The sequence below is a fragment of the Nelusetta ayraudi genome, unplaced genomic scaffold, assembly GCF_046127955.1.
Source record: "Nelusetta ayraudi isolate G7.1 ecotype Tasmania unplaced genomic scaffold, CSIRO-AGI_Nayr_v1 ptg000008l, whole genome shotgun sequence".
NCBI lineage: Eukaryota > Metazoa > Chordata > Actinopteri > Tetraodontiformes > Monacanthidae > Nelusetta > Nelusetta ayraudi.
Window position 1 is genome coordinate 1534863 of NW_027466058.1, and position 22250 is coordinate 1557112.

Below are 22250 nucleotides of genomic sequence, written 5' to 3' on the forward strand. Positions count from 1 at the left end.
AGTAGAAGGCTGATTTACATTCGCCACCGTATCAACATGGCTCATTTCATAGCCAACTAGCTAACTCACAACAGCGCACACACACCAACACACACGCGATTGCAGCGGAGGCACCGAGCCGGAGCCCAGATCATCTCAGCTCTAAATATTTAAAAAGTGTGTGTTCCACCGTCTGTAATTAAAACCACAACAGCCCCCACGGCCCGCCCGGATGTCCCTTCGCCAGGTCTGTCGTCCCCCTCGTCCTCCATCCCGTCCTGACCTTTGAGACAATCTTCCAAAAACAACCAGACTGTGGGAATCCCGTCTCTCCCCTCACGCCCTTGAATCCCGTCTCCTTTTCCCACGTGCGAACGCCGAACCCCTTCCGCCTTTCGCTTCCGCCGCCCGTCTCGCCTCATTTACGTCTCACGTAAGCGATGGGGTTTCCGCTTTTTTTGTTGTATCTGCGGGTAGGAGGAGGTGAAAGCTGCCTCCTCTTTTCTTGCCTGAGTAATGAGCAGCTTTGGAGGTTTGGACGGCCCGCAGAGCAAACAGAGGAAAGGTGAGTCAGCGTCACGCACCGTTTGCTCTCAGAACTCTGCGTCTCGGTCTGAAGGGGAAGTGGAACCCTGTCCCCGCCCTGACGCCCCCCACCACCTCCCCCCCATCCAATCCGTCCCAAATCCTGCCTTTTATCGCCTTTATTTTGCTCTGCCAAGCTGGCTGATGCTCTCCTGCGTCTTTTTGTTGCTTCGACGGACGACGGGACGAAGGAGATGAAGAGAGTCGGCAGTGTTCCTAGAAAGTGAGCGCGACCGTGTATTAGTCAGCGGTCGCGGCAACAGATGCATCCGAATATGTGAGATTGTGTGTGTGTGTGTGTGTGTGTGTGTGTGTGTGTGTGTGTGTGTGTGAGAGCGCAGGATCGTAAACAAGTGGCGTCGACGAAGCGTCGACGGCCCGCCGAGAGCTGCTCCCGTTTGAAACATCATTTATTTATCGGTCCCCCCACGCGCGCACGTGCACGCGCACTGTCACAAACGCGCACGCCGAGACAGACATCCTGCAGATTTTATTTCATCATGCGCCGCCGCCGCTGCCGATCAACCGCGTTCCCTCACTCCCTCCTCCGCTCGATCCAGTGCTCCTTCCTTCCTTCCTTCCTTCCTCCCTTCAGAATCGATGGAGTGTTTTGTCACCCAATGCTGCGTTTCATGCAATATTCATCTGAAGGGTGGAGGGGGGGGGGGGGGCGTCGGGGAGGATGGGGGCTCATCTCACACTCGGTGAATTTTCATAAACTCAGTTCGCCACTGATCGGTAAGCGATGGGGGGTTTGACACAAGCACCAGCGGACCCCATCGCCCCCCCCCCCCCCCCCTCCATCGCCCCATCCTCCGTCCTCCATCCTCCTTTTTGTTTGCAATCTGACAGTGATTTATGGGCGAGGGGGCGGCCACGCTACACCCGATACACACAACCACACAAAAAGCGAGGTTACAAGGCCCCGAACGCGGGTACAAAGAAAGGTTAGCGCGCGGCCCCAAACAGCGGCGCCCCCCCGGGGGTCAGCGGTCCCATCAAGCGATGCGGTTCAACTGACCCGGTGAACCGGAGCAACGGTCGCTCGTCTGCAACGACTTGTTTGTCGATTAACCCTGTGAATATTAATCCAACTTCTTAGTCAACAGTAGCTGCGTTTCCATTACCCCTAGAATTGCGCAAAACCTAAACATCGCAATAAAAACCTGTTAATGGAACTTTGACAAACCTCTCAAATATCGCTAAAAGGTTTGGACGCTCTCACGAGCTGGTTTTTCAGACGTACCGATATAGAGGCAATGATCATGGAAACACTTTTTTCGCATTTACATGTCATGACCATTTACATGACCATTCAATAGAAACACCTGCAAATATGCAATTGTTCTTAGTGACTGGCTGCTCCAAAAACTTCCCCGGGGTTCCCGGGGATTTTTTTTTCGTCAGGTCCCGGCGAGGCCACGACTCCTCTGCGGTTCCTCCGCGGTGGGCACGTCGTGTCGGATCCTCCTTTTCTTCTTCTTTTTTTTAATTCACTATCAGTTACACACATAGGTGTGAACAACACATTCTTTCCAACTCATTATGAGCGTTGACAACTTTAGGCGGCAACTTAGCCGGTAATTTGCCGGCAATTTTAGCTCCGCGGACGTTTTTTTTCTTTTTTTGGAACACACACGCAGACGCTGCAGGGAGAAAGCCGATTCCCAGGAGACTTCTTGACTCTTTTTTTCTACACGGTAGCCACAATCCATCCCGGGAGCCTCGGCTCGCAGCAGCTCCGGCTCTGGGAAACACCAGCGAGCTGTGATACGTCATGGCGCGATTAAAGCCGGCGAAGGGGGGTGAAAACAGAGATAAGTGCGTGTATGCGTGTGTGTGTGCGTGTGTGCGCACGTCTGCGATATGCAGATGAAGGACAGTGCGAAGCGTTAAAAAAAAAGAAGACACAAAACAGTGATGACTCACGCACAAACAAACGCTGACGGTGAGTCATCCCTAATGAAGCTTAATTTAGAAGGAAAATACTTGTTGGTTTTGGCCCGAAGGGCTGGAGGACACACCAGCATCCTGGTGGTATGAGAGAAACAGGCCACTTTAGATAATTACCTACCGCATAGAGCGAATAGTTGGAGAACAAAGAGAGAGTGTGACAATAAAAGTGTGTGTGTCTATATGGGAAGGTGCACCTCGTTTGAATGGGAGAATATATTCTAAAAGTCCCTCTCTGTTTTGCTCATTTTATGACTCTTGATGAGCGCTTGACAATACTTCAGCCGTGTTTGTGTGTGTGTGTGAGAGCGAGAGAGAGAGAGAGAGAGAGAGAGAGAGAGAGTGTGTGTGTGTGTGTGTGTTTGGTGGAGGTTTGTGAAAGCCACTCCAGGGCCCTCCAAGGCCGGCCAGCCGCAGCCAGCTTGACGATTTAGGATCGGAATTCAGGAGGGTCGTTGACAAAGAGGCTCTCCCCCCAGTGTGTGTGTGTGTGTGTGTGTGTGTGTGTGTGTGTGCGTGCGTTGTAGAGAGAGAGAGAGAGAAATAAAGAGGGTGAGTGAGGGAGAGAGCAGGTGTGAGCGGCTGGAAGTGCAGCAGCCGCTCGGCCGCGCCGTGTGTGATCGCCGCCACGGTGGCCGCTTGTTCCTTTAATTGTCGCCCCCCCCACCCTCCCCACCCCTGCTTTGGAAGCGATATGGCCGCTCTTGTGTTTCACATTAATTATGTTTTCTGGGAGCCCGACGCGGCTCCACCTCCTCCTCCACCCCCCAACCCCCTCCTCCTCCTCCCCCATTGACTGACAGCTCGGTTGCCTCCTGGCCCAAACTGGCTGGGAGCAGGGGAGTGGGTGACTGAATAGGCTAATAAATGGCGAAGGAGGGGTTGGTCACACCCGCCCCATTGTGCCAGTGCTGTCACGCCTGACCCTTAACCAAACATGCACGGAAAGCACACACACATACACACACACTCATGCATGCATGCATATCACCACACAAACACAAAGAAAATAGAGGAAACTTTTAGACGGTGCGGTACGAACGAGCTGCGTTAAGGGATAAAAATCGCTTCCGGTTGGGTGACGTGCAGTTCAGCTAATTAAATGCACCGCTGCCTCCTCGTGCCATTGGCGGTAGATCAACCTGACAGCGTCCGCAAAGTCTAGAACGGTCAATCCTGCAAAATTGTTTGCCCTTGTTTTGAAGAAAATAAGATCATTTGGGTCAACTCGAGTTGTTCTCTTCCGAGCAAAATGCTGCGGCGCACACGCAGCTTTGCACGCAGTCACGCACACACACCTTCACATCACCTCCGTCAGCCCTGACCTCACAATACCAATAGCCCGACAGCCAGCCTGCCACCCACCCACCCCGTATCCAAACGAGGCCCCAACTATCGCCTAGCAACCCGGGGGAACAATGAGCTCCAAGGAGAGGGAATGGCTCGAGCAAAGGGCAAGCTATTCTCTGGAGACGGAGGGAGGGATGGAGGGATGGGAGCCAAGGTGGGGAGAGGGAGGGGACGAGGGGTGATGGGAATGGTGGCGAGGACACATCTTTAACCGTGTCACAAAGAAGGAGGCTGCCTGGGAAACGGGGCTGTGCTTCTCGAACCCTGCTCGCTCGACTCCGAGCTCACTCTCACAAGTTATTGGCGGTAGCGAGGAGGGGCAGAAAAAAAAGGAAAAGCGAAAGAGCCTAAACAAAAAGAGCGTTTAGTGGTTACAGTGCCGCAACATCTCAACTACACCCCCCATTAGTATGCAAACGGCTGGGCGCGAGCGGCCTGCGCGGCCACACACTCCCAAGTTGTTGCAACCTGTAGCCGATCATTGTCGCGGACTCGGCCTCAAGTTGCTCATCGAGTCAAATGAGCAACAGAAGGAGCTTCTTTGGCAAGGATTCTGTGCTCAGTGTATGCTTGTATATATAGGAAAAACTGGCCACGCACCACCACTTTGAACAGAACTCACACTGAAAACAAATCAGTCAGTCGTGCCTCCAGGACAACAGCCAGTTTGGGAAGATCAAGTTTCACTATGTTCAAAAGTGCAAAGGAGAAGGAAAAAAAAAAACAGATATGAAGAAATCTGTCCTGGTATCCTCAATCAATCGAGACGGGATTAAACGTCGGAGATGTTGTCGCTCTCGCTGATTGAGGAAACCAGAGAAGATTTTAATCGGAACAGATTTCCAAACCACATCAGAAAGAGATGTCATCAGAGGCTTCCATCGACAGGGTGGTGAGTATAGACTCGCGGCGGGAAGTTTCCTTTTCCAGCGAACTATCTCTTTAGTTTTCCACATCCATGAACAGAGGACGGAGGGCGGGACGGGGTGAGTTGTCCGGGGGGCCAAACGCGGCACAACGGCACTTGTGTTGACGCGGCCCATCAACAGGATGAACCTGGTTTCAGAAGGTGTTGATCAAACACGTATCCTGGATTGTTCCATGACAAAAAAAAAAATGCAGAAAAACAGTTCCGATAAGAGTGGGGTAGCCGTAACTCCGACAGCTCCACCACTGCCGGCCCATCAACCAGGGTTATGAGAGCCAAGCCAAACGAGGTGGACGAGAGGAAAGTAAGAGGATATAAAATGGTTAAATGTGGAGGAAGTGTGTGGAGTGCCGTCGGGCACCGGCCTCTTAGCTTGTTCATGTGAAAACTCTTTGTCGGCCATGAATGGTTCCTCTCTTTTACAACAGCTTTATGAAGTGGAACCCTAGTCGCTCACGCGCACAAACACTCACACACAAACGACACTGCAAGTGTACTTTTCCTTCCTGGACAAACTCTTAAAACTTAGCCGCTGTCCTAAACTTCAAGATTCAAATGACCACAACTTGCCAATAAAACCGAGGATTCGCCCTCAGCCTGGTCACATTGGTCAACAATTTCTGTCATTCTACAGGCACAAAAAAAAAAGTTAAAGAAAAAAAACCTTTGTGTGATTAAAAGATATAAATCCAACTAAAAGTAACCACTAGATCGTGGAGATGATCTCACCGTGCAAAACGAAGAAAACATGAACAGCTACGAAGTGATCGGGAAGTAATCCCTGTCCGCAGGCTAATGAAGGTGTCAGGGGGAGGAAGCAATAATGGTGACTGGCTATGCGTTACGGATTAACACACACACACATGCGCCTGCACACACGCAGACACACAGCCAAGTCTTGGAGGATTTCACAATGGCTGGGAGAGAAGAAGAATTTAAAGCCTGAAATCAAAAAGAAATGGATGTTTAAATATCAGCCTGTCGCTCCTCCTTTGTTGCTGCCCTCAGTCAGATATCAACTTTATGACGTGCTGACACGCTCGCAGAGGGGACGGCGGGGGCGTCTGCCATTGATTTCTGGCCCATGTGGTTGTCCTGGTTGGAGTATTTGACCCTCGGTGGCCTGTAAATATGGGGAGGGGAGGTCTGCGGGATAATGTATTGGACAGAGGAATGCTATAACTTATGCACGCTCTAATGATCGCCCCCCGGGTCTTCCGACAGCATTTTGTGTGCCTGCCCGTCTGGGCGGGAGACTCGCTGCTCGGCTTCATGGGAAAAAAATGTGTGCATCTCCACGTTCTGACCTACTACTCTTATTTTTTTTTCCCCCGACGAGCCGCAATCCAGCGCCGGCAATAACACCACCAGCACCAACAACAGCCCCCGGGAGGCGTCCGGGCTTGATCTCCACATGAAAGAAGCCTGCGAGCTCATTACCACAGCCTGGGGCTCATCAGGGCCTCCGGTCTCGGGGCCTTTTATAAGCCAGAGAGTGGATGGAGGAAGTCAGCCAGGAGGAAAAGGGAAGCGGAGAAAGAGATCTCATATGGGCTGCGAGTCCGGGGCGGCCAGGTGCTAAAGGCGCAGATAAGCCGAGGGAGGGAGGAAGCAATAAAGAGGGGGAGGAAAGGGAAGCGATAAGGGAAGTCAGGACAGGTGGATGACAGAGAGGAAGTGGAGAGGGACGAGGGGGACGGTGGGGGTTGGGGGGACGGTGGGGGGGGGACTTTTAACTCGTATCTCGGCGTGGCGTTTCATCTTCCGCTGGGCCCCAGTGCCACGAAGGCTTCCTCCAGCCCAGTCCAGCTTTGAAGTGATAATGGGGCTTTTGGCTAATGCTCCGCTGCAGGTGCCCTCCTCCTCCTCCTCCACCACCGCCGTCTCCCGGCGCGGGCATTCCGAGATGAGACGAGACGGGAATCCTTTTCAAACGTCCGCAGATGAGGCCGGCCGCTCCTCCGCCGCATCGCTTATGTCTTTTGCTCCATCTGCATAACTTCCTCTGCGCCGCCTGCGAGCTATTTATTGCCTTTTGCGGGCTCGGTCTCTCGGCATAGGTCATTTTTATTGCCCTCATAAGGCTCTCGTACGATGAAGAATTCCCTCCGCCAGTGTTTTTCGAAGCATAACATGTGTCGCAAGGCCCGTCGATGGACTTCCCAGAAATGACAGAAAGCCCGTCCTTCGACTTCTGGCTTCAATTTTTCAGACAAAGGGCACTGAAGCTTAGCTGATACCTCTCTGAGGTCAGTGACACTGCAGCCGGCCAGGTGCACATACCATCTCTGAGTTTTCACATTGAACGCAAAACTTTTTTTTTTTTTTTTTACATGTAAATGACATGCTTTTTGCAATTATCACTCTGTAGCTGGTGCATGGTATTTGTTTCCACTAATTGTAGCCCTCTAATAGGGCTAAACTAAGCATTTCTGGAGGAGACTGCCAACAGACAGGCTACATTGTTGGAGGTTTTCTTGAGATCTGTAACCGCCTTCACCTTCAGCATGTTCACTCTCCTCCTCTTTTTTCTATTTTCATTCGAGTCACTTCACCCAATTTCAGCAGTATAATAGATTTGGGGAAACAAGGTTCCACAATAAAATTCAAAACAGAAAAAAAACAAACCTAATATATTGAAATTGAATTCTCTGCTTTTGCACCTTTTCTGTGCTGTTTTTTTCTCCTGTGATTACAAATGCACGAGAGGTACAACAGATACTGCACAAATCAGGCTGCACCTCAGACTCAGCTCTCCCCTCTGCAAGGTTTAATTTGGGCAGGGCAGATGTGTGCGTGTGTATGTGCGTGCGTGCTCCGTGCGTGCGTTTGTATATTCTGTGGTTAGACAGTGTGGAAGTCAGAATTGATTCTGTAATGCATCCCCCAGCGATTTCCTGTTATACTGCGCAAAGCTAAAAAAGAAACACGCTAGCGTGCACACACACACACACACACACAGGACAACGCACTGTTTCTCATCAAAAAATATCTCCACAGTCGGCGAACACAAACACTCTGGGGTTAATGAGATCACCGCTTCTTGCTGTGATGCTGGCAGGGAGGCATTGTGAGTGGGAGCCAATATTAAAAACAGGAGGCTTTGCTAAATCATTTTTTCCCCCTCTTTGTTATGGTTTCTGACCATTTGCAGCTGATTTATTCTAATTTTTTTCTTTCGCCGAAACGCACGGGAAGTGCATTTCATTGAGCTAACAAGTGTCATGTGCGCGGCCAGCAGCACGGCAGGGGGAGGAGAGCGACTCGGCACTGAGGGATCGACGGCCCGGATGAGCCGAGACATCTGCAGACTTCTGTGCGATTTGTTCTGCAGCCGCCGTGCCCTGTTTGCCTTTCGCCGCCGTGCGTGTTTACAACGCACAAATGACTTGTTGCGGCGAATAACGAGATGCGATTATGCAAATGCGAACACACGGATTCCGGCGCGGCGGATAATTAATGGGCAAAGGTTCACGAGGAGAACAAAAAAAAAATGGAAATGAAACAGATGGCTTTTATTGGAATGTGTCCTTTGCGTATGAATAATTAATCACGAGGATTAATGGATGTATTTTAATTAGGTGGTTTAAATCATATTTTAGGGCAGCGTGGTGAAATAAATATCTTTATGAATTAGAAAAATACGTTTGGTTTGTTTTTTGGCCATTTTGCATTGAAACTTGGGAATTCCCATTAACCCCTCTTCTAATTATCACTCGGTTGCATTCCACGGCCTCTTTGAGTCCCACCGCTGCAGAGCAGCTTCCACGCAGATGTGGCCGCCGCCGACGGCCGCAGAAGAGACAAAAGCCTCCGTCTGACTTTCTCTTCGGAGACACAAACCAGCCTGCGGCCAGGAGTTTGCCGCCTCAGCCCGTCGTGGCCGCTGCGTCATCCTAACCTCATTAACCCCGCGGAGCACACACGGCACATGTCTGCAGTCTGCAGTGAGACGCTGTGTCACCGAGTCATGCGAGTTCAGCAACACATGTGGCGGCGGAGCCCGCGGAACAAAAAAAAAAAAGAGCCGGGAGGTGGGCTCCAGTTCGAAGATCCCCGAGTATGGATCTTCTCACCACAGACAGAGAGGAGACAGGACCCGCCATTAAGACACACACACACACACACACACACACACACACACACACATGCGAACAAACACATGCGCGAACATGCTTGCAGGAAATACGGCCCCGGGGGAGAAAGTTCAGCAGCCTCTCAGGATGGAGCGACGTGTCTTCAATCCTATATAATTACATACGCAGCCTCTAAAAAAAAAAAAAAAAAGTCTTTGCGCCATTACACCGCTATTTTCCAGAGCGATTGGAGTCGATCTCGCAGGCGAAAAAAAAAATATGAGGCTCATTTGGAACAATTTACCTCCCCCCCCAGACATCCTCTCGCTGCGTGTCTTCCGCCCGCCCGCCCACTCGCTGAAAGGTAAACAGCCAGCGAGGCCGAGCCCCCACGGAGCGCCGGGTTGCTACAGCGGCCACAGTATCTGCTTCGAATGGTATGAGCGCGACTGCGTGTGTGTGTGTGTGTGTGTGTGTGTGCGAGTGAGTGCGCAGGCTGGCACAATTAGCCCTGCAGTTTGTTTGTTTGCTCTTTGTAAATCTCAGAGTCGGAGCCCCCAGGCCACGGGACGGAGGCTGCGAGGAAGAAGCAACGACTGCTTCTTAGCGCCTCCGGCTCCGCCGAGCTTGTGCGCAAGGGCACGGGATGCGGCCGCTACTCCAAGAAGTTTTTTTCAGGGGTGAAGGTTCTGACCCTCCTCCTCCACACCCCCTTCTCTTCTTCTCCTCCGCTGAGGCAGTGAGAAGCCACACTGGGGTCTTGCTTGGGTTCCTTCCAACAATGAGCTCCAGAGTCTCCAGTCCAGACCCTAACAGCTCATAACCAGAGATTACACACACACACACACACACACGCAGCGTCCTTCCGGCTGAGCCGCTCACACGCACACACGCACACACACACACACACACACACACAGGCAGCGTCCTTCCTGCTGAGCCGCTCACACACACACACACACACACACACACACACACACACACACACACACACACACACACACACTTACTTCCACGTGATGATCGGCAGCAGATAAGCTTAATTGAAAGGCCGGATCTTTTAATAGAGTTGTAACAGAGCCGCACTCTGCTGAGCACTTGATGAATGAGCCGGGTCTGTCGTCGCGACGGCCGCGCTCTAACGCCATGCGGCCGCACTCTAAGCAGCGCACAGGCACACACACACATACACACATGTATAGGTCCGGCGAGCATTTGTTCACTGGAGGACAACCTGACTAACACTGTACGGCTTGTTATTCCTGGATGGATTTGCGGCATTCCAAAAGCCTCCACTTGGAGAGTCCAAGGACGGTGTGTGTTTGTGTGTGTGTGCGCATGTGTGTGTGGACGTGAGGGCAGCCTTTGCTTCCAAGTGTGTCACTTCCAATCTGCACCAGGCAAAGCCAGCCGTCACACATTTCAACTTTCGGCAGCGGCACAGAGGGGAGAAGGACGAGGAGGTGGAGGAGGAGGAGGAGGAGGAGGAGGAGGAGGAGGAGGAAGAAGAGGAGGGGGGAAGGAGGACATGGAGGAGGAGGTGGTAGGAAAGAGGAGGTGGCGAAGGAGGAGTTGGAGGAGTTGGAGGAGTTAGAGGAGGAGGAGGAGGCCTCCAGCGACAACTCTGTGAGTGAAATCCCCGTGTGTGTATAGTCATGACGGATCTAGACCACACTGTGATGTCTTATTCATGCTGTATCAATTCATAATGACCAGGCCGGTCCCCACTGCGAAGCGGCACACGCATAGACACACACACACAGGCACACACACACACAGGCACACGCACTCGCACGCGCGATTCCGCGCACCGACTGAATCGCACAAACGTGTTTGATTGAAATGGTCAAGGCACAGCGGGCTGTGTGTGTGTGTGTGTGTGTGTGTGTGTGTGTGTGTGTGTGCGTGCGTGCGTGCGTGTTGTGTGTTTGCTTGTGAGATTATTTAGAGCACCAAGAGTTTTTGCAGCAGTGAGTATGTAGAGCACTGTGTACCAGACGCTGGACCCACACACACACACACACACACACACACACACACACACACACACACACACAGACACATACATGCACGCACACCAGCACACTGATGTCCCTGCGCTTTAGTGTGAATATTTAACAGGCCTCAATCCGCCCGCTGCATTATTCATGAGGCAGGACACAGAATCGTTAGTAAATATAAACACCGCTGCTTCCCTCCTGCCTTGTGCCACATGGCCGCTTCTCTTTCACCCCTCACTTATTCTTCTTTCACTTTCCTCCTCCTCCTCCACCTCCTCCACTCCCTCCTCCCCCCTTTCTCTCACTCCCCCTGTGCTGCGGTTTGTGAATATTTCAGATGGCGGAGTGGTTTTTAAATTACCCCCTTTTGGCTTCCGCTGTCCTCACATGGTTTGGTCTGCACTTCTCTCTCACACACAGTCGCAATCGTAAAGAAAGCAGCGACAAGCCATAAAAGCCGGTTTTACCAGCTGACAAGGACAGAGGCAGGAAGAGGGGCAGGAGGCAAAGGAGGAAAGGCCTGCCTGGAACTTTTTTTTTGTAGGAAGGGGAGGGGGCGGGTGGCCACCGGGTCAGGTATGTCGTACTCCTGCGCCAATTTAGACCTGCTCCCCTGTTGCTTAAGCGTCAAACTTAAATAACGAGAGGGGAAAAAAGGAAAATGCATGGACAACACTGCAAATCATTCCAACCTGTTTATCTTATCCAGGGTTCAACATGCTCGTCAGTCAAATGGCCACTTATTTGGGCGCTTACATAAAAAAGAAATACATATTTTAGAATCTCAGCGACGGCAGAAAAAGCCTGACCTCTCTTGCACCGTATAATCCGCAGACATCTCGCAAGTATAATTTGGGGTTTGCTGGCCACTTAGGTTGCCAATTTGTCTAACGCATGCAGGTATTTTGCTTATGTTGGGTCTAAAGTTAACTCGGCCGCTGCGAAGTCGTTGCCGTCAGCGTTCGCTGCAGCGTCAGACGAGCTGCAGTGGAGAAATCAGCACGTCTGCCGTCGAAGGGGGGTTGCCATGGGGACGGCTGCCAAGCAGGGGCCCCGGACGCTCCGCTGAGGGCGGACGACGGGGTAAAGAGAGAAGGAGGCGGGTCATTCATAAATGAAGACAAAGAGAAGGAAGCGACGAGACCTGCTTGGAGCATTAGCGGGCTCACAGACAGACGCCGCGCTGAACTAGCATCCGAGAAAAAAAAAAAAAAAACAACAAAGCGACACATTCATCCTGTCTGTGAACAGAGAGTCAGAGGGGAAAAAGTTTGACGACTGCTTGACCGAATCGAATGACTTGGGGAAGCGACCCCCGAAAACCAAATATGTCCGACTGAGAAGCCGGAAAAATCAGGCGCGGAACGGAGTCAAACTTCGATGCTGTTCCGGACAGACGGGGTGAAGCGTCAGGCCATCAACAAACAGGAAACACAGCAACGTTCCGGCATAATTCGGAAGCTGCGCGACTTTCACACGAACATATTAGCATCCCGAGAGGTAATTACAGCGCTATTAAGTGTGGTTGTGTCTAATTAGTGCGCCACACACACACCTCCAGTTTTCCTCTTGTGCGTATGTGTGTGTGTCAGCCAGCCAACACGTGTGCCGCGTTGTACGTACATGGGACGCGAATCGACTTTAATAACACCTGGGCTGACTGCGCCTCAGGTAGAGACTTTTTTACAGAATTAGTAAAGTACAACCAATTGCATTTCAGTACTCACCAATACCAATACTGAGTACTTAATAGGGGTATTAGACATTATTATTACGTTATTAATTATCAGAGCAGCAGGATAAACACAAATTTAACAAAATTGTTATTTACATACATATACAACTGCTATCGGTGTCGTGGTATCAACATGTGTTCTAAGAGTATGAGTAGTGTTCTCAACCTTGGTATCAGTACCGATACCAACTGGTATTGGTATCCTGCATGCCCAGCCTCGGCCCGCCGCGTCGTGCTGCGTGTGAGCTGCCAATGAAAGCAGCAACCTCCCCTCAAACATCCCACTTGTTTGTTGCGGCAACAGGCTGCAAAGGCAAATCAGAGAGAAAAAAGAAAGAAAGAAAAGAAAACAAACCTCCCACCGATGCGGCCCGACAGCAAACCAGATGCTGTTCCCCCCCGGAGGGCCCGGCTATCAGGCCGCACTCCTCCTACTGCGCTCACCTATTGCTCTGTTCTCCTTTTTTTTTGTTGTTGTTGTTGACGACGTTGCCGTTGTTTCCCCTCCGTCCCCTGAAGTCTCTCCTTCATCCTGCTCTCCCACCGCGAGAGGGCACAAATTACAGGCGAACGGACGGACAGATTACAGGTCTGGAAGGTAAGTGGAAGCGGGCCGGGGGTGAATTCGGAGGGTGGCGGGTCGGGGGGCCAGTGGCTCGTTAAGGTTTGATGAATGCGACCGCGTTTGCCGCTGTTATTGTCCGCCGCCGCCACGGCCTCCGCCAAAGTCGTTTTCACCCCCCCGACTCCCAGCTCTCTCGCCGGTGCCATCCATCACCAGGCAGCTCTAACTATCTCTAATCGTCTTTAATCAATTCCAATTATCTCTCCTCCGGCCCTCATGCATCACGCCACCGGTATCTCTCCGAGGAGAGACGGAGAAGCGATGCCGCAGATAAAGAGGAAGTCGTCCCCGGGTGCAGTGTGAACACAGCGACTGAGGTTAAAACTTTGGTGAGAAAAACAAATTTGCAAATGCGCCATTATTTATACATCTGAAGTTTTCCAGCGACGCCGAAACGACGTCTTCCAGCGGGAAGGCGCGCATTAATTCCGGCCCCTTTGTAGCGAAGTCTCATTACCCTGTTTGCTTAACGACTGCGTGCAAGTCGAGTGTGTAAAAACTCTCCACAAAACAACAGTCGCCCGCTCGTTTGAGCAAACAGCCTTTCATTAACCCGGCGAGCTTTTCCTCAAAAGTCTAATGAGAGCGACCGTCTCATGCCGCCGCCTCCCTCCTTCCCCGGTCCCCGCCGTCCTTTCCCTTCTGTTTGTCCTCCCAGCGGGACGCCTCAGACAAACGGGCACTTTGTTGCATGAGGCCCTTCCTCAAAGAGATCCGTCTGCGCTCGCACGGACGGGGCAATAAGAGGGTAGAGAAAAGGAGAGTTTAACGAGTTTGGGAAAAGGAGAGAGACCAATTAATCCCGCTCTCCAGGAGGAGCGACACCATCTGGGGCAGCGCTTCACCTGGAGGCCGCGCTCTTTCCCATCGACATCTCATGTTTGGATTAGGGAGGCGGGGCTACAACAAGGCCCACTCAGCTCCGGGCGCGAGGACGCACGCACGCAAATTCACATACTGTACATATATACATACATGGACTGACAGACTATGTGTCATCGGCAAAGGCAGGCAGACACACACACACACGCTCAAGCTACCGCACACACCTATGCAACGGCGGCTAAAGCCTTCTCCCAGAGGGGCGAGAACCTTTTAAGTCCATTAAAAGCTGCTGGCGGGAGGAAGACGGGGCTGTAACCCAACCGCATCAGACTGGAACTAGAACCCTCGGTGTGGCCCAGACACACAGCCCAGGAGTTGAGAAACGCATTAGGGAAGGAAAAAAAAACCTTTGTCTTCCACCGCCGCCGCTGCTCAGCCCATGCTACCGTCTCTCTCTCTCTCTTCTTCTCTCTCTCTCTCTCACACTCTTTTTTTTTAACAAGCACTAAAAGTCTTTCATAAAACTGCCAGTCAAGCACGGGGCGAGCACAAAGATTGCATTATTTTCGGCTTCGCGGCCAGCGATCGCGCGTTTGTTTTAGGCGCCGGAGAGCGAGCACGGGGCGAACCTCCCCACACCTGAAACTTCAAGGCCCGCTCCAGCCCTGGGATAAAGAGCAAAGTGTATACAGAGACACATAGCGAATCGATTAAGCAACGTTAAACAAAGTCTCGCCCCTCCGGAACGAGGCTGACAAGGCCCCAGCGCCGGGGTGAGAATAACGAGCGAGGATCGGATGAAACGGCTGCGGCCGTGTTAGCGCGGTGCTCTGGCTGTTGGCACAGGCCGCCGCTCCAGATGGACTAATCACCGCTGTCCAAGGCCGAGCTCGCCGCCCTGGAAAGCCTCGGCCTGCGTCTGCTCTGCGTCTGCTCCGGCGATGAGGAGGAGGAGGACGACGACGCGGCGCTGATCAGTGTCGGCAACCCAAAGGACAAGGCCCCCTCAACCCCAAAAGCCCTTCAGGACGCTTCGCCTTAAATGGCAGGTGACGTGAGAGGGCGGGCGAGCGTGCACACGTGAGGAAGCGACAGATAGATTCAAGATGGTGTCAAACACAGGGCGCAAGATAAACACTCGGAAGGGCCGCAGTGGAGGCTCGACGGCTCGGCAACCGCTGTGTGGGATGAAGGCAGGGAAATGATTTTTCCATGTCCCCGTCTTTCATTATTCCCAGATGTTCCAGGTAATGCGAACTGAAATAATGGGAGCTGCGGAATGATCGGCGAGCAGAAGGGACGCCGATCATATCGCAGAAAGAAAACAAAGAGCCTTGTTGGATACAAGTCGGGACGCTGTCGCAACGACCGGACGTGTAATAACACAGCACTGGCCCCGAGCTAAAAAGAGAGTAAAATCTACGATGACACATTTCACTCATCGGGGACTGCTGGCAAAGAGCTTTCCGGTCAGTCCTGCTGTCCCATAAAATAAGCTCATTAAAACACAGAGAAATCCTTTCGCCCCCGAACACAATTCAAAGTCGACGGCGTCTCTCTGGCTTCGCTTGGGGGGAGGGGGGGCAGAGAGCGACCAGATGACTTGGCACGCAGGCCCAATGATGTGCAAAAGGACTGAGAGTTCCTCTCATCCAGCTATAAACAGTAAGTACATGGAAGACTGACATAATGAGGGAGAAGAGGCAATAACACAGTAAAGCATTTAAGAATTCCTTTAAATCTGTTTAGTCAGAAGCCCACGAGGCATTTCATGTAGTTTTCCCATAGTGTAAACAATGGCGGAGAGACAGACGAGAGATGGTGGCGTGTGTGTGTGCGGCGACAGGAGAAAAAGTGAACGCATTCAGTCGAAAGTTGGTAAAAAGATGAATGGACTTACAGTCGGGAGAGGGCAGGGTTCTTCTGGAAGAGCAGCTCAGGAAGCTGCTGCAGTTGATTACGGTTCAGCCGCCTGCGGCAGGGAAAACATATGATCAGCTGCCGAGCTTTGTGTGTGTGCGTCTGTGTGTGTGTGTGTGTGTGTGTGTGCGCGCGCATCGCTCCCCGTGCGCGTGTGTGTCCTTGCGTAGGCCGGGAATGATTTTGTGCGAGCGGGCCGTGGACTCGGCTCGGCCGAGGGTTATTGTGTTTCAGCGCGCTCGGAACGTCACATAAATATCCCGGCTCCGAGTTCAGGGGGAATTAAAACTTGTAGCCAGAGACAGCGCAGTAAATTATCTCGGCACAGTTCAATTACGGCGCTGCGCGGAGCAGAATCCAATCCCCCTCCCCCCCCACTGACTTTTCCCAGGGTAACCGAATAACAACAGTCTTACTTAAACAGGTAAATTACAACTTTACAGTTATCGGAACTTGAACACATTTTATTTATTTTTTTTTTTTTAAAAAAAGAAAAAAAGAAATCTGGGCTCAGCTATCACAACAAAACTGCTAAATACATTTCAAGAGAGGAAGACGAGCGCATTGAAAAGGCCGCGGAGGCACCGGCAGGGCTGCGAGTTGGCAGCGGGCTGCGTGTCGAACGACTTGCGTCCAAGGCTGGCAGCCTTTATGCAAATGCAACAGTGAAGCCAATGAGGAACAGACTGTTGCTAATCTGTTGGAAACCGCAACGTGAATGCGGCGGGGCCGACGGAGAGGCCGCACATCTGAGCCTTCAGGCCACTGTCACTCCCTCAGACGCATCCAAGACAGATGCCAGGAGCCGCGCCACCGCCGCAGTGCTAGCTAGCTAGCTCGGCCCGGCCAGGCGGGCTGCGGCCGAGAGTTAAATGGCATTAAACGTTCCCGCCGCTGCCGCTGGGACCACACTGAGCTCCGCTCTACCTGCTGCTGCTACTGGTGGTGGGCAGGCGACTCTTCAACATTTGGGGGGAAAGAGTCGCCCCCGAGTTCCACATTGGTCTGGCACACACGGGCTCGTCTAGCCCAATGTTTTGGGATGAGTTGGATGTGGAAAAGGGAAAGGAGGGGGCGGGAGGTCTGGTGGGGAGCGGGGACACGGCCTGGACTCTGGGAAATGTAAATTGTTAATGTGGGTTTTCATATTGGGGGGGGGGGGGCTTTGAAATGTTAACCGCCGTGTGTGTGTGTGTGTGTGTGTGTGTGTGTGCAGAAAGTCATCTGCTGAGCAGGTTTCCCTGCGGGTAGCCCTATTGATTTGCTAATGAGCGGCTTTAGGTGTGGTTGTCTGTGTTTGTCTGTGTGTTTTCCCAGCCGCTTTACAAGCTGTCGGTGGGGTTTTGGGGTTGGGGTGGGGGGTCCTGGTGCTGTCCAGATGAGCCTGGGTTTGCGGTAGTCGGGTAGAGGTTTGGGGTGGGCGTGTGCGTGTGTGTGTGTGTGTGTGTGGGGGGGGGGGGGACTCGTATACCACTGAGGGCATTCCTGTCAGGCGAAGCCAATAAAAAAAAAAAAAAACGCCCCCCGGCCCCCAACCCCAAACCCACAGTGTACCCTCTCAGCACCAGCCGACCACAATGGAATGACAGGGAAGCGCCTCACACTTGATCCTGCCCCCCACCACCACCACCACCAGCGCTCATTACGCAAGCGCCTCATACAGACGGATCCCTGTGAGGCTCTTCGGCCACAGTGCGACTTTTTGAAAAGAGGTAAAAAAAAAAATTAAATAAATGAAAATGGCGTTATTCTCCTGGGTGGCGGCGATACTCACAGCCTCTCCAGCTCCTTCATGTCATCGAAAGCCCCGCGCTCGATCACTGTAATCTGGTTTTCCATCAGCTGCCTGCAGGGAGAGAGGGAGAGAAGAGACAGAGTTCCTCAGGGACGGCGAACTTCAGCTTTTTTTCAACAAAGTCAAGGAGGCTTTGGGACTCGGGTGCTGAGACTTCTTGCAGTATGTATATTTAAGCTTTGGTGCTGTGTATTCAACACCTCGCTCTCTTTCTCCCTCGCACACACACACACTCCCAGGGCAGCAGTGTGGACTCAGGGCACCATGTGGAATCTTGGCTAAAGGAGCAGAAATGGCAGCCAGGAAAGTTTCTATGGTGGCTCAGAGAGAGTGTGTGAGGGTCCGGGGTCTCTGGTGTGGTCCTCTGGGTGGAGACGTCGCAAAAGGGCCGGGCAGGGGGGCCCTATTTTTTTTTTCCCCCACTCCCCCCTTTACAATCAAGGTTGCAATCAACAGAGAGCAAAGCTGCCAAAGTTTGCCGGTCGGAGTCGCAGGGCAGCACATCAAGGCCGCCGGGCCAGAGAGACAAACAAGGATGCACGCAAACATACAGTTAAACACCGAGCAAAGCGGGATTACATCCTGTCCTTTGCCTGCACTGCCAAAGCCAACGCACCAGAAAGGAGGCTGGGATGGTTTTGGAAGTGTTACAACAACACCGGGGCCAGGCGTGCCAGAGAGGGAGAAGCGCTCAGCGGGCTTTTTTCTTTTTTTTTTTCGGTGGGACAGGGGGTGGGGGGCAACAAGAGCTCTCCTTCATTACCAGTGAAGCTGCTCTGTGTTGAAGGCGACCTCTCATGTCTCCTGTGAGGCCGCCGCTGCCGCCGCCGCGCGGCAACTCAGCAGTCCGGGCTTCCTCCCCGTCGAATATAAATGCTAATCACTGTTCGCACTCCATAAACATGGAGGAGAAAAGTGCAATTCACCTCTGATCTCTGTCTCATGAATTTAGATGGAGGCGCGGAAGAAAAAAGAAAGACAGAAAAAAATGACGAGTGCTTTTGAATTGAAAAGTTCTTTTTTAACAACAATAATAATAATAAAAAAAAAATGTTGGGGTGGGGTGTGTATCCTCTCATGATAGCGTGCAAACAATTCGGATTCACCCGCTGGACGGATGGAGGTCAGTTAGCCGTGTTGTTTTTTTTTAGACGGACAAGACGGACAGCAGCTGACTGTAAAGATAAACCTCGGCTGCAGCTCTGCTCGGCGGGGTCGGAGGTCAGCTCTTTGCTAGCCCTCGTACTTTTAGCCGGCGCAGGTCACGGCAACAAAAGGCAGCCGCACGGCATTCCTCCTCCGGTCTACGCCGGCAGATTTCGGAGGAACATCAAAAAGCAAGTGGCGTGCCTGCGTGCGTGCACGTGCGTAGCGCGGTGGTGACGCCGAGGGAGCCGGCGGCTTCGCAGCAAGGGAAGCTTTGTGTCCCGGCGCTCCCGGAGTCGTTTCCCCCTCACTTGCCTGTGACAAGCTGCTGACATGAAGGCATTTAACCTCCACGTGGTGCCGGAAGGTGGCTCAGACGGAGGAGGACAGGAAAGGAGAGGAGCGAGGGAGGGAGGGGAAGGAGGGAAGGAGGCCGCGGAGGCGCGAGCAGAAGCCCGCAGGGCCGAGGGTTTTTTTTCGGAAGCAGCCCCCTCTTCTTTGTCGTGAGCGGCTCACATTACGCCTAAAAACATTTTCCCGTCTGCGCGGCTTCCCACCGCAGCGGCGGCGGCGCTCGTGACGAACCCGGCGGCGCCTCTCGCACAAGCGCTCGCAAGTGCAGTTTAAACACAACAACGGAGGGAAGTTGACAGCGCAACCCCACCTGCGCATGTTAACCGGCGGCTGAGAGGCTATTCGGGCCGGGCGGCTGTGTACAGACCGCGCGTCGACGCGCGGGAAACCGAGTGGACGCGCGTCCGTCTGAGGGACAATAAGTGGCGGCGTAATGGACAGAATACAGTGAGACAGAAGTCCATTACGTCGCTCCACTCGCCGGCTTAATGGACTCTGGAGTGGGACTCTTGACGGAAGCGCCTCCACTTCACTGGGTTTATGCTAATTTGAGCGGCGGCGAGTCCGCACAACTTGTGAGTTGAGGGTGTGTGTGTTGCGGGGGTCGGGGGGGGGCTCAGGTATGCATGAATAGCCAAACTAAAAGGTGTGCGGACTTCTTATTATTAGACATAAGCACACGGCGGCGGCGGCGGCGGGGAGGAGGAAGTACTTACAGGACTCGGATGTACTTGAGGCCGGCGAAGTCGGTCTTGGTGATGCGTGTGAGGTTATTCCCATTCAGCTCCCTGCGAAGACAGACACGCAAACACCGGTGAATAATTCATCTTTATTCTCCCGCTGAACCTGTTACAGCCATGTGACGGAGGGAGCAGGGAGAGCGGAGCGGAGGCCTCTTTGCCCACTGATACCTGAAGCTAAAAAAAAAAACACACACACACACACACACACACACAGTCACTCTCTCCCTCTCACTCACTCACTCACTCAAACAGACGCACACACACACACAAAGCATCAAGACGTCGGTCGGCGTAACGCACACCGAGAGCGTCGCAATTAAACGCCGAGACGCAATGTGAAACCTAACGTGTCCTGACGGGTGGAATTAAAAAGCTCGTGTTAAAGGGAAGTTCACGCTTGGTTCAAATTCCGCGGGGAGATATTAGGAGGTCCTATTGGAATGAAAGCCCTGCTTGAGCAGTCTGTTTGCCTTTCTTTTGCAGCCCCACTCCCAGCATCCCAGACGACCCCCACCCGCCCCTCCACCTCCCGGCTCCCTCCTCTGGCTCTCTGTCTACGCCGTCCTCCCACCATTGGTGGGGATTAGCAGGAGCCAGCGGAGGGGATTTAGGTAGAGCCACAAGGCCAAGAAGCTAAGTGCAGGGGATATTATAGGAGCGGCCTCCCTGCTGAGAGCTGGCCATCACAGTAAAAGAAGGACGAGCCAGTATTGCTTAAAAAAAACATATTGTGTGGACTCAACCCATGTTGTGTGTTGGAATAAACGCTGCATCGCTAAACTGTTGCCGTGCGGAGCACTGAGGTTTGAAAGGTTCGCAACTGTTCTCTTTTGACGGAGGAAACTCGGAGCAAACTATCACGACAGGCGCGGGTTCTTTAGCCGGTCCAAGCTCGCAAGTATCTTTCAGTTTTTCTGAGCAGCACGGGTCCACCCTAACCCTGACCCGGCGATCCCCAACCACAGAGCACGACCAAAAAACTGCTTCCAAATCGACGCCGAAGGCCCTGGTCTTTCTCCCTCAGTCACTCTTTGCTTCTCTCGTCTAATGACCACTCCAGGGACCGGAGCGCTATGCAGTACGAAAGAGAAGTGGCCATTATAGACAGATGGTGTGTGTGTGTGTGTGTGTGTGTGTGTGTGTGTGTGTGTCCGCGAGAGAGAGTGCGTGTGTGTACACAGGTGCATCGACAGGCCAGGCGACAGGGCCACGGGAAATAAATAATGGGCTGAGCTTCATTAGCCGCGGCTCTGATACTTGCACATGTGGTGCTCATTACAGGTACTTACGCAGATAGGTATTCGCACAAACGCCCACGCGCAGAAAACCCCAAAAACTCCAGGATTCTCAGTGTCTTGTGTTTAGGGGAGGCCGCCGCCGATGACGCAGGCAGACGAGGAGGAGGAGGAGGGAGAGAGGGATGCTTGAGGTGACAGGTGGTGGTTTTCTATGAGTGAGATGACTATCTCGTAAACAAGCGAAACCACGATATTCTCCCGCCAGCGATGAGGTCGCGCTCTAATCCCGCCGAAGGTCGGTGCCAGTTTTTTTTGTTTTTTTTCCCGTTGGCGAATCAAAGCGGTGGCGCAACAACACCTGAAGTGTTTTCTCCTCGAGTGTGAGAGCGCAGGCCGCGGAACGCACCCATCCTGGGAGAAAAAAAAAGAAAGTGGCACTGATTGCGCGTCTATCCACAAATGCTGTGACATTTAAATCAGCGCTCAAATGCCACCCGGCAGCCTGTGATGCTAAAGCTAGTAAAGGCTCCACATGGTTTTTTTGACATATTGCGACCTTTTCCGCTGGCATTTTGCTACGCTAACCAACCCGGCGCTCCCACTTCCTGATACGGCCCAGGTGACGATGGTCTGTTTGAAAATTGGCAATAAAAAAAAAAGTTTTGTCTCGCTCGAGTCATCTTTTCCGAGGATCGGCGCCTCGCGCCTGTTGAGTTAGCGCGCACGGAGCTGGAAATGGCACGACACGTGACCAGACGGAAAGTGTATAGGTTGCGTGAAATGGGAAGATTTGATAAGAAGGCACAGCCTGTATTTAGCTCTGCAGCTTAGAGCCGCTTGCGTGGGGTCTGGTCGGCCGACGCCAAGGAGCGTTCCGTCTCCGAGGAAACTTTCCGAGATACCCTCATGCGAGCGCGCTCACATGCCCCGGCTGATAGAGAGCTGGAATTCTCATCAGCTTTTGGTCATTTTCACATGTGAGCATTGTCAGGAAGCGT

The 22250-nt window shown here is 52.6% G+C and overlaps 1 protein-coding gene across 4 annotated transcripts in view; it reads right to left on the bottom strand.

The window, feature by feature from the left end:
* slit1a (slit homolog 1a (Drosophila)) overlaps nt 1-22250 on the bottom strand; it is an 83848-nt gene that overhangs the window by 52912 nt on the left and 8686 nt on the right. For all 4 annotated transcript variants that reach the window (XM_076018579.1, XM_076018581.1, XM_076018580.1 and 1 more), the window contains exons 2-4: nt 19988-20059; nt 17751-17822; nt 15957-16028 (exon numbers count right to left, since the gene is read on the bottom strand). In XM_076018579.1, the coding sequence (XP_075874694.1) occupies nt 15957-16028; nt 17751-17822; nt 19988-20059 (216 nt within the window). The remainder of the gene's footprint in view (nt 1-15956; nt 16029-17750; nt 17823-19987; nt 20060-22250) is intronic.